This window comes from Halichoeres trimaculatus, unplaced genomic scaffold (assembly GCF_033239565.1).
Source record: "Halichoeres trimaculatus isolate MK-OKI-2021-1 unplaced genomic scaffold, fHalTri1.1 fHalTri1_scaffold_5, whole genome shotgun sequence".
Taxonomy (NCBI): Eukaryota; Metazoa; Chordata; class Actinopteri; order Labriformes; family Labridae; genus Halichoeres; species Halichoeres trimaculatus.
In genome coordinates this window covers 4,239,371-4,252,071 of record NW_027437183.1, presented here as the reverse complement: position 1 = coordinate 4,252,071, position 12,701 = coordinate 4,239,371, and the positions used below count along the sequence as shown (strand labels likewise).

Sequence of the window (12,701 nt, the reverse complement as noted above, 5' to 3'; positions counted from 1 at the left end):
TACTGCTCTTAGCATTCACCAAAACACCAGATGATCGGCTCAACTCTACTTCAGTGGAGATCTACCGAAAGCAGCTTCTGGACAAGACAGTTATGGCGCCACCTATAGGCCTGGCATGCTTACTACAGCGTTTCCATGATTTTTTTCACTGCTGTTTTATCGTTCTCAGATAAAACATATCGTGTAAACATGGCCTTAGCTGCTGTCTCTTTAAGGCTCTCTGCTTCACAAACCCCCTTCTCTCTGATTGGCCAGCCCTCTGGAAGCCTGTCTGGGGAAGAAGCTAAGGGTAGACTTTGGTGTTTGAGGCCCACACCCTCTAACTTGTCATAGGTGAATTAGATCAGTTTACAGACAGATTGAAACCTGCACGTGTTCAGTCTGAACATCCAGCTTTCTTATTTCATATCCATGTTTTGAATATGAAAAGGTAAAATACCTCCTCTTTAAATTACATTTTCTAAACTAGTTTATGAAGGACTTTCAAAATTAAGGTCTGACACGTTAGAAAACCTCAGCCTCCCATTTCAAAACCTGTCACAGGTTGAGGTGTTAGTCGTGTTTTAACAGACTATGATTTGGTGAGAAAAGTGGAAAAATGTCAGCTTTGTAGTGAAGAGCACAGAACCATGAAGACACCTCATCATCACCACGATAAAAAGAGATTTGTGGGTAAAAAGAAGGCCAAGCTCGGGGGTTTGAAGGTGGGTGTGAGGCTGCGAAGTCAGAAAGAAACCTGTGGAAGAGAAACCAGAAAGGATCCTCCCAGATCCACCCTGAGCTGGTTTTTCCAAGAGTCTGTCAGCGTGAGGCAGCTGTGAGGAGCGGCCTTTATCTCTCTAATGCGGCGTCTTACAGCAGGCCTCTTGGAAAAAGAAGCCCTGCCTCTGTGCGGTGGGATGAAAAAGATCCGGATTGGATCCCTCCTCCTCTGAGCAGATTAGGACCCTGTGAGGAGTCACACATCTGCAGCCGCCGCGCTCCTCTTTGAAGCCCAAAGAGTGCCTGTTGACGCCATCAAGCTCGGTTACAAGAGCGAGGCCTCTGCCGCCGCCACCGCCGCCGCATCGAGGGACCAGATCTGTGGTTCTGAAGAGCAGCAGGCAGCGCTCTTTGAGGCCTCTTCCCAAGCTCCCTGATGATCTGTAAACAAACACGTTTAAAGGCCCGACTGATAAGTGCCCGCTCGCTCCTCTGTGGGAATTAGACACGAGGAGAGAGGAGGTGATGGAGGCATAACAAATTAAGAGAGGACTTCCTGGATGGTTGGAAACAGCTGCTGAGGCGTTCAGGATGATAGCGTTGGGGATAACAAACAGGAAGTGACCTCAGTTCCTCTGTGAAGAACAGCAGACGAGTTAACAGACACGTCCTGAGAGAGAATCCTCCTTCTAGGATATTTAGAGGTTTCTGTTTTTAATCCCTGGATAAGAATAGATGAGTGGGAATGTTTGACCCCATTCTTTAATCACAGATTCCTGTCGCCATGGTTACGGAAGGCCTCAGATCAGAGGTTACTTCAACTAAACTACATCAAAATAAAAGCATTTAATTGTCATGCATGCTGTAGGAGGGAGGAATAACATCATTGGAGAGGGAAAAAACAAGTTAAAAAAAAATAAAAACACTAAATATGCTAAGATCTACAAATAAAACGTCTTTTTGCAGGCCTGCATGTGCTAGCAGCCACCCACAGTTGAGGAGGATTTGACCTAAGACTGTAAAGAAATGGACGTCATCTTGCTCAGTTCAGTGAAATCGCCACAAAAACTGCTCCCCCTGGTGGCTGGCTGCAGTATAGGTCAAAAATCCATCTCCCCAGTCATTTCAGATGGGCTGTGGTCAAACTTTAAAAAACTAATACACTTCACAGAAATGTTTCTCACGTCCAATTACTGTGGTGATTTGAAGATATCATTTGGCTGCCTTGTATTCAAGTCCTCTTTTTTTCAAAAGTTTCATTTTTTCACGTTTAACGATGGCTGACAGCTGCTGTTCTTGTGTATTTTTTTTTCAGGAATTGTAAAATTGAGATAAGACTCTTGAAAAAAAATATTGTTATTATTTTTATCACCCAGCTCCATTAGATTCTCTATTGCGAAGACTATGGCTGCACAACGGCTGCCAATGACGGCGCCTGTGATGGGGGTATTTGGCTTCAAAACCGTACAATGGTAACTGGCAGAGCTAAAGTTGTTGTTCATCAAGGATCTGCTTGAGTCTGGCTGCAGAAAGACCAGAAACCATGTACTCACAAAGACAGAAAAAAAGTCTGACGTTTACAGCAATAAAAGCATATTTACAGCCTGGTTCAAAAAATGGTTTTGGTCCGAAAAGCTTATTTCACAGTCAGCACACACTGTTGTCCAATCAGAGACGCAGCTCATGTGACTCAGAGGGTGCCCTATAGCTGTTAGAAAGGAAACTCAAAGCCCACGTCATATTCAGTACAGCCCCGGCTTCATTTCAGTGTTTCAGGAACAAACATCCTGGAGACAATGTCAATGTTTTTTACAGTATATGGTCACAGCTAAAATAGCCAATCACATGGCAGCAACTTGATGCATTTATTCATGTAGACATGGTGAAGACGAGCTGCTGCAATTCAAAGCGAGCATCAGAATGAGGAAGAAAAGTGATTTAAGGGACTTTGAAGGTGGCATGGTTGCTGGTCTGAGTATTTCAGAAACTGCTGATCTACTGGGATTTTAACCAACAACCATCTCTAGGGTTTACAGAGAATGGTCCCAAAAAGAGAAAATATCCAGTGAGCAGCAGTTCTGTGGGACAAAATGCCTTGTTGATGCCAGAGGTCAGAGGAGAATGGACAGACTGGTTGGAGCTGATAGAAAGGCAACAGTAACTCAAATAACCACTGGTTACAACCGAGGTCTGCAGAAGAGCATCTCTGAACACACAACACGTCCAACCTTGAGGCAGATGGGCTACAGCAGCAGAAGACCACACCGGGTGACCCTCCTGTCAGCTAAGAACAGGAAACTGAGGCTACAATTCACACAGCAACACCAAAACTGGACAATAGAAGATTGGAGAAACGTTGCCTGGTCTGATGAGTCTGGATTTCTGCTCCACATTCAGATGGTAGGGTCAGAATTTGGCGTCAACAACATGAAAGCATGGATCCATCCTGCCTTGTATCAACGGTTCAGGCTGCTGCTGCTGGTGTGATGGTGTGGGGGATATTTTCTTGGCTCACTTTGGGCCCCTTAGTACCAACTGAGCTTGGTTTAAAGTCCACAGAAAAAAAGGAAAAAAAAACAGAAAAAAAAAGAGAAAAAAAGAAAAACACGGGGGGACAAAAGAGAAAAAAAGAAAAAAAAGGGAAAAAAGAAGAAAAAAGAAAAAAAGAGAAAAAAGGAGAGAAAAAAGAAAGAAAAATAAAAAAGAGGAAAAAAAGGAAAAAAAGAAAGAAGAGAAAAAAGGGAAAAAGGAAAGAAAAAGGAAAAAGAAAAAAGAAGTAAAAAGCAAAAAAAGAAAAAAAAGCTTAAAAAGAGAAAAAAGAAAAAAGAAAGAAAAAGAAAAAAAAAGGAAAAGGAAAAAAAGAAAAAAGAAAGAAAAAGAAAAAAAAAGGAAAAGGAAAAAAAGAAAGAAGAGGAAAAAAGGGAAAAAGAAAACAGAAAAAAAAGAAAAAGAAAAAAGGGGAAAAAAAGAAAGAAAAGGCAAAAAGAAAAAAGGGGGAAAAAAAGAAAGAAAAGGCAAAAAGAAAAAAGAAGAAAAAAAGCGAAAAAAGAAAAAAAAAAAGAAGAAAAAAAAAGAAAAAAAGAAAAAAAAAGTACTCAGTCACTGAGTATTGTTGCTGACCATGTCCATCCCTTTATGAGCACAGTGTACCCATCTTCTGATGGCTACTTCCAGCAGGATAACGCTCCATGACAGTGGGTGATGGTGCTCATGGGAAACAGAGTCTTTAACCTGGAGAAACACTACCCACTCCAGCCACAGGTGTCACTGCACACAGCACCTTCAAGGTTAATTTATCTCTTTATATAAAAGTTCAGGCTCAACTCTTGAACTGTTACGACTGTAAACTGAGGAGTAACTGAAAAAGACAAGATCTGCACAAAGTTTCCAGAAACAGATAAAGCTTCTTTTAAAACTCATCAGGGAGCCGTTTAAGACAATAACCTTTTGTTTTATCTTACTCTGAAACACCTTGCAGTGTCACAAAGCATCCTCTCAGATTCTCCATTCACAGGCGTGTAAACTGCACCATGCAAAGCGAGCCCCTCCATATTGCTCCTCTGGGATGACCCCGCACCCAGCAGCCCCCTGACCTGCACACAACAATACAGAAACCTACACTCCTCTGACACACACACACACACACACACACCTAGAGATGTTAAATATAGATCCTGTGAAGACCTGTCCCTGTGGAGCGCTCACCTGATACCATTGTGCTTTGGTGAGTTATCACCATCACACACACACACAAAGCTGAGCCCAGGCGGAGGATGAGCTATCAGCCTACAGGGCAGGGCTTAGCCCGCGCTGAAACTCTGATATCAGAGCGCAGACACAGACCTCAGCGGCGGCTCAGATCTGCTGGTGACAAAGGGTCAGAGTCTGGCTTCATTATCAGGTTTTGTTTCAGATGTTTGGCTTTGAGGAGGAGAGCTGCAGAGGATGGAGGAGCCAGGGAGGGTTGAAGCATCACTGCCCCCTTCTGGTGGTGACGGGTACTGGAGTGAGAAGGAATAACAGTGCTGCTGTAGAGATCCCTAATAAAGGAAAAAGCTCACATTGTGCAAAACTTGAAGGCAGGAAGTTGCAAAGATCTCCCATTGACAGATCTGAGGTAAAGTAAACCTCTAGTATGTATGGAAATAAACTGCATTGACATGAGAAAAGAAATCCATTTTGTTTTTCTGAATTTAGAGTCAATCATCTCAGAATTTCAGGGAAAGAAATGCTCAACTAATCCTAGTGAAATGCTGCTTTACATCCAAACAACCACAAAGTTCTAGGTGCCTCCACAAAGATGACAAACTAATAACAAAACCGTCTTTGCTACTGATTGACAGAAGTACCTCCAGTTGTTTTAAACCTAAAGCAAAGTAAACTGGTTTATGCTGAGGTATGTGGTTGATTCACAAAAACAACGCATTTAAAAAGAAAAAAAAACAAGAAAAAAAGTCTGAGAAAATTATCTAATTGGTTTGCACCCAAATCCCAAGAAAAAGTCCAAATACAATATATAAGGTAATTTTCCAGGTAAGGTATGGGTCGATTTAATTCTGACGGCAGTAGTTTCAACTGTCCACACTGAAAAGTCAAGATAAAGTGATACTCTGCACTACGAAAAAAGCAAAAGAAAATAGAAATCTTGTCTTTGTCTTTTAACCCGTTGATTGACGAATGCATTTTTGGTATAGAAGTAGATTTGACACCATATAAAGTAGATTGATCTCTTTTTTTTTGCATGTAAAATCTGGGGAGTTCACACATCCATTGTGTCTCACTGCACCTTTTTCATTAAAGTGATGGATTTGTAAAAACACAATAAAACACACTTAGCAAAAAACAATTCTTCAGAAACAAAAATATTGGTATTTAAAGAATAGAATAGAACTTTATTGTCATTGTAACAAGTACAACAAAATTGAAGTCACAGCAGCAATCAAGAAAAACAAAAGTAAGAAAGTGTTTAGAAAGTGTAAAAAGCTCCATAAGAAAATAGATGCTGACAGCTTGTCCATCATTGTCCAGTCAGCCAGTCTCCACCTCCACAGGGTCCAGGACTGAGCTTCTTCAGCAGTCTGTTCAGTCTCTGTCTCCTGGATCCTGTCTGCTCACAGCAGGTGAAGCTCTTCCAATGTGGTGTTGGTGTCTGGTGTTAGCTCTGTTAGCCATGTCTGTAAATAGCATGATGCTACTCTGCCCTCTGGTATTCCCTCTGTTGCTGGGTTAGCACAGCTAGCTCGTCCATCTTATTGGAGATAGATCTTATGTTCCCAATAACGATGGATGGAAGGACAGGTCGATGCCGTCACTTCTTAGCTCACACCTGAGAACCAGCACGTCGTCCTCACCTCCTTCTTCTCACCTTGTGGGGAAACATCCGGCCTTGCACCAGTTAGCATCGACATGCTACAGGCTGCTAACCGCTGATTTCACATGTAAACAATGCAACCATGGTTTCATGTAGGATCTCCAGACAAACACAGGAGAAAAGTAGTAAAAATATCACTGAAGACACAAAAAGTTTGGTGTCCATGACCAACAAATGAGCCACACAAAGTAATGATCCACTCCAAATACAAAAATGACAAAAAAGAGGTGAAAAAAAATTACAAGAAACGGACAAAGAAGAGAGAGCTGCTGCAAAAGGCAGCCATCGCCAACAGGACAACAAGAAATAAACACCATCCCGTTGTCATTCATGTTCCTCTGTTCCCAAGTTTCAACTCAGAAAAACACATTTACCTTTATTTCTAAATGCACTCTTTATGGTTTTCTACATAAAATATGTGTGTTCATGAGTATTTGGGAGTGTCTAATAAATCTGATTGCACTATTGCACAGTTTGTTTTGATGTTTATGCTTTCTGCAAATTTTGCACTCTTAATTTCTTAAATGACTTTATCTCAAAAAGGAAGTTATGGAGACTCCAAGTAATTTTGTTGTGGTTTCAAAGGATATTGTGCAATTTTTAACATTTCTAAATCTGAGGGATACAGCTATGCAATTTCTGTATTTTGAAAGATATGTGAATAAAAACTTTTTTAAAAGGTTTATTGAACTTTTAAACAGTTTATTGTAATAGTTATGAAATAAGACAATAAATATTATTTAAGTGTGGGGTATATTGATGTAAAGCAAATAAAGTTACTCCAAAAATTGCACTACAGTATGTGAAAATGTTAGAATATGTCTCTTCAAATTTGTACAATCCTAAGCACAACGTCTGAAATCAGACAATAACATGTCAGTTTTAAAATGAAATTATAATGATTTATGACCATGGTACAAAGCTGTTTTCAAGTCAAACAAAGTTTTATTATCACCCTTCATAGAGACGTGTTCCTCCTCAGGTCAAAGAACATTCCTCCGACTGGTTTCACACGTTACTGGGAGGGAGAAACTCTTTCCAGTCCCTGGCAGAAAGCAGCGAAGGGCATCCTGAGCACGTTAGCTCACACCCAGCCTGCAGCTGTGTCAACAGCACGGCCCACAGCGCAGAGCGAACTGATACTGATAATCTGAGGGTGTTAAACTGAGGGCAGAGATAAAGTGGATAACACGTTTTAATGGCCACAAACTCTGACAATCAACTGATCCTCAGCAGATTGAGCTGCTGCGGCTGTTTTTATCAGCAGGTATTATTTACACTGTTTCCTACAAGATAACAGAGCCTACAGACTGTTCACATAAATATCATCTTCCTCTGAAATCAGGCTCAAGACAAAGAGTTAAACACAGTTATTACAACGCTTTGTTTCTGCATATTGTAGAAAAACAGTGAATCTGACAAACGTGAAAAATATGACAATCATATTTTAAAACAAATATGCTCAAAGCTAAAGGTATTAGTAAGGAAAAAGCTAAAAGCTTATGTTAGCTATAGGTGTAGCTTTTGGCAGCTTTGTTAGCTAACATTTTGTTGCGGCATTGTCATCAACTGCAAGAAGTAAGAAACAGATGAATGTTCCTTGTGCAATTTAGCCGTCATTTGAATTTATTTGCTAACATACAAGCAAATACTTTTTAGCTCAGTGCTAATCTGAGATGTTGTGACTTAGTTGCTAATATCTGATGAATCTTTAGCTAGCTTAATTTGTGTTACAGAATACAATTCAAAAAGCTGGTTGCATAAAACAACCAGCTTAAAGTTATGTTACGAATAAAATGGCTAAAAGCTAATGTTAGCTGTAGGTGTAGCTTTTACATACTGAAATATCTTGTTTTTAGCTAACATTTTGTTTGCTTAAAGGTAAAGACAGGAACAGTAAAATGTAAGTGCTGGGATTTAGTGTTTGAAATTCTTTGCTAACATAAACTTAGATTAGCAAGGAAAAAGCTAGATGCTAATATGTGTCTGTTGTGGCTTGGCTAGCTTTTATTAAATTATTTTGATTTTTCGTTGCTAGCTTTGTGAATGTAATATGACACAATCTCAAAAGTTTTGGGCTTGGACCAACGAGCTATGAGTAATGTTAGCAAAAAAATAGAAGAAAAATAATGTTAGCTGTAGGTGTAGCATTTGGTAGCTGTTAAATACTTTAAAAGCCAACATTTTGTTTGGTTTTGTAATATGATAGGGCTAAAATACTAGTCACTTTTATAAAAAAAGAAAAAATTAATAAAATTAGCATTTGGACAGAGCTCTTGTTTGAAATTCTTCGACAAATTAACCTTATGTTAGCAAAAAAAAAAGTGCCTGAATGCTAATGTGAGCAGTTTTGATGTCTTCACTGATACTTGTTGAATTGTTACAGAATTTTTAGTTAGCAGTATTAATGTTACAGGATACATTTTAAAAGCTAAGACTACCTAGCTAGCTAGCTAGAATAAAATTAGCAAGGATATAGCAAAAAAATGCTAATATTAGCAGTAGGTGTAGTTTTGGCAGCTGTTGAATAAAGCTAGAAGTAATCATCAGGATGAATAGAGAAACAGTTAAATGAAGACTTTGTGTTGTTTGAAATATTTTTTTGCAAATAAACAAGCACAAAAATCGCAAGATGCTAATGCTAAATGAAGTTAGTAGCTAATAAATAATCAAATAACTCATTCACTCATGATTCAAATATCTTTTGATAGTGTTACATGGCACAACAAGAGCTAGCTAACAAGTTAGTTCAATTTAAGTAATGTTAGCATGGGAATGTTAGCATGGGAATGGCAAAATGCTAAAGTATGCTAATGTGAGTTAGCTGTGGTAGGTGATTACAAGTTTTATCTATCCTTTGCTTGTATAAATACAAAAAAACTTACATTGCTAGCTTGATGTTAGATAGCTAGAAGTAATGTAATGCTAATGCTAGCTGTTGTTACTTATTTGTTTTACTATTTGTAGTCTTATAAGTTCCTGCTCATAGGGAAAGCACTAGAACAGTAACAATTCTTTAGATCACCTAGATTTATACACATACACTAACTTCAATTCCAATATTTTTTATTTTTAGCTTCCCTTTATAACCTCTATGATTGGAATTGAGCTCTAAAGGTGAAAAACATGTCACTACTTCACACACATGAGCTGTATCTGTTTCATCATCTGCATCGAGTCCGGTATTTCACTCTAATCCAGATCCAGTCAATTAAAGCGCTCTTAAGTGGCCTCTGTAGGCTCTGCTCTCCAGACACCATATGGATCTGACCTGCTGAGGGTTACAGGGCTAAGGACAGAGGTCAAAGGTTACTGCAGGCCGCCAGGGCCTCACCGACGTCACCACACCACAACTGAGAGTCATGAATCAGCAGCAGCTATTGTCGTCTTAGGATTTATTGGTCAGGGCAAATCTTTTTACTTATTATTCAAATCCTTCACACACATATGCTGACTTTATTTGGTTGTGGTATTAAAGTGAAACAGCAGTGATTATTTACATTTTTAAAGTGATTTCACATCTTTTTGCTGAGGTTTACTGTTATAGAATAGATGTCTCTTTGATGGATCATGCAGATAAAGATTTATTTTCTGCTGAGTAAACCATATCTTTGAATAGAGTTACTCTATCAGCAGGTGATCTGAGCTACTGCTCTTCTTCTGTTCATCTTCTCGGCTCACCGAGAGGATAACGTGCCAAAGGTCAGAGGTTAACTCAATGAGGCTGACTCTCAGGTCATAAAGAGTTACCTCAGCTGATTTGGCACTTTTTTTAAAACTCCTGGACAAAAGTGATACAGATCTAGAAGAAAAAAGACCACAATGACTGTTACACAACACTTTCCCACCTTTAAACTGAAAATACTTTCTAACAGAGGCAGCAGATACACACTTATTGGAAATTTAATGAGGGAGTTAGTCCGGTAAATTTAATTTAGAATGAAAATTTTGACCATCTGGTGTTAGTTTTATGATTGTTTCCACTGACACCAAAATAAAGAAAGTTGGAGATTTAAATAAAATACACTTTAAAGTGTTTTAAATTATCAGAAGAAAATTTTGGTTTGACATTCTTGATGCTGACACAAGACAAAAAGTCAAACTCACTGTATTAAATTCTCTATGAGTTTGTGAACATGACTATTGATTTGTTTATTGATTGAGACACATAACCTCCTGGGAGTTTCAGAATATCAAATATATAACAAAAAAGAAAACATATTTCATGAAAAAAAAATTACATAAAGATTTTTTTAATCATAAAATAGATATATTGTACATATTTAAGACAATTTTATGCCTTGAGAAGTACTCCCAAGTGTTAAAACAAGAGAAAGATGTACTTTTAAATCAAAATACTTGAAAACAATTGTCCTGAACCCCAAAAAAGCTATGTATGTATATATATATATATATATATATATATATATATATATATATATATATATATATATATATATATATGTATATATATATATATATATATATATATGTTACTGCAGTTCCTGTAAGTCTCATTACACTTTAATTCAAAGTGATTAATTTTTGTTTTATATATTTACATATATATATATATATATATATATATATATATATATATATATATATATATATATATATATATATATATATATATATATATATATATATATATATATATATTTGTGTAAATAAATATATATTTATATATATATACATAGTTTGTTCCACATAGTGTTTACATGTTTCCGAGTCATTCAAAATCTACTGAATCTTGAAACCTGTTTTAGAAATTCATGAATTTAAGTTTTTTTAATATTATTTTTACTAGTTTTTAAAATCCCATGACTTATTGATTCAGAGATAACATGTCCAGGCTGAATTTAAGATTTTATGGTACACTCAAAGAAAAAAAAATGAACAAACTTTTAAAACACAGATTTATATTTAGTATGACTGAATTTGAAAATTGTTATCTTAGAATAAGACAGTTTAAGCCTGAGAGCATTAGTTTTGATAGTTCACAGTGAAGAGTCATGCTGTTTTAATACCCTACATGACAAAAACTGAATCCTATACAAGTTGTTTTCTTACATTTCTTGTTAAAAAAAAAAAGGAAGACAAAAAAAAACTCATAAGATAAAAAATGAGTCACATTCTTTTGACAAGTCCAGATAAATGTCTTATTTGAAGATATGAAAAGGTAAAAATGTGAGTGCAACCCCCGCACAGAGAGAGACAGAGAAAGACTCTGACCCCACCGGCCCCTGAAAAAGTGAACCATATTCTGTGCATTTCTATGACTCTGCTGCTGGCTCAGGGCTTTGGACAAAAGGACCGGTCTTTGGAGCAGGTATAAAAGGAAAGGGTTAAACCAGGAAAGGTACAGTTCAGACCAAGACCAGCAGCATCAACAGCAGCAGCAGCAGCAGCAGCCACTGATCGACAAAATGACTTCTCCTGGAATGAACATGGGCAGGGTGAGCATCTATGTTTTTAGTTCATGTATAAATCTTCTTATGGTAGTTTCATCCTAGCTGCTCTACTGAGCTTTATTCACAAAATTTCTGGGTAAGCAGCATGTGTGAATGTGTCCACCTTTTCTTGTAGTTTATTGGAATCACACAATAACAGCTGTGGATTCATGGAGAAGCACGTGGAAGGGGCTGAGAGGAAACAAAACTACTCAGAATAAGGGGACATGTGTGAACAGGCCTAAGTGCACAGATATAACCAAAGTCTTTCTCCCTTCTCTGTCTCAGATCGTCTTCTACGAGGACAGGAACTTCCAGGGTCGCTCCTACGAGTGCATGAGCGACTGCTCGGACATGTCCTCCTACCTGAACAGGTGCCAGTCCTGCAGGGTGGAGAGAGGCTGCTTCATCGTGTACGACCGCAGCAACTTCATGGGTAACCAGCACTTCATGAGGAGGGGCGAGTACGCCGACTGCATGAACATGATGGGCATGAACGACTCCATCAGGTCCTGCCGTATGGTCCCCATGGTGAGCTCCCTGACACCTCTGATAGAGGACTGGCTGATAGTGTGAAATATTCAGAGTTTAACTGACGTCTCTTTTCAAAAACAGCACAGAGGACCCTTCAGGATGATGATCTACGAGAGGGAGAACTGCAACGGTCAGATGCACGAGCTGACGGACGACTGCGACAACGTCATGGACCGTTACCGCATGTCCCAGTGCATGTCCTGCAACGTGATGGACGGTCACTGGCTGATGTACGAGCAGCCCAACTTCAGAGGCAGGATGATGTACATGAGGCCCGGCGAGTACAGGAACTTCATGAACATGGGCAACAACCCCACCAGGTTCATGAGCTTCAGGCGTATCACTGACTCCTGTCAGTAGACTCTTTGCTGTGAATAAAAGAGTTTAAACCTACACTGACGCTGTGTTTGAGTCTTTTTCTCCAGTTAGGTTAAGAGGCGGGTCGCTAATTCACCTCTCAGCCAAATCAGCCATGACTTTTATTGGAAAAACCTGAAAGTTCATTAACTTGTACAGTGTACTGCCAGAAGAGGAATTAGCTACTCAAAACCAGGCTGTTAACATGCTGCTGTACAGCTCAGCCTCTTTGAATGAGTGTGTATGTGGCTTCTACTGTTTCTACAGCCAGGCTCTAGTGGACA

The 12,701-nt window shown here is 38.7% G+C and overlaps 1 protein-coding gene across 1 annotated transcript; it reads left to right on the top strand.

Moving 5' to 3' along the window:
* The first annotated feature begins 11,502 nt into the window (after positions 1-11,502).
* On the top strand, positions 11,503-12,420 carry LOC141790036 (gamma-crystallin M3-like). The gene is made up of 3 exons (XM_074669667.1): positions 11,503-11,532; positions 11,815-12,057; positions 12,142-12,420. Exons 1-3 carry the CDS (start codon positions 11,503-11,505, stop codon positions 12,418-12,420), a joined length of 552 nt encoding a protein of 183 aa, XP_074525768.1.
* Positions 12,421-12,701: the final 281 nt, after the last annotated feature.

Bases quoted from the DNA above. Each gene is read 5' to 3' on its own strand.
- LOC141790036 (XM_074669667.1), top strand. From the start codon at position 11,503: ATGACTTCTCCTGGAATGAACATGGGCAGG. The intron at 11,533-11,814 runs GTGAGCATCTAT...TCTCTGTCTCAG, and splicing joins CTGGAATGAACATGGGCAGG to ATCGTCTTCTACGAGGACAG. The intron at 12,058-12,141 runs GTGAGCTCCCTG...TTTCAAAAACAG, and splicing joins CCTGCCGTATGGTCCCCATG to CACAGAGGACCCTTCAGGAT.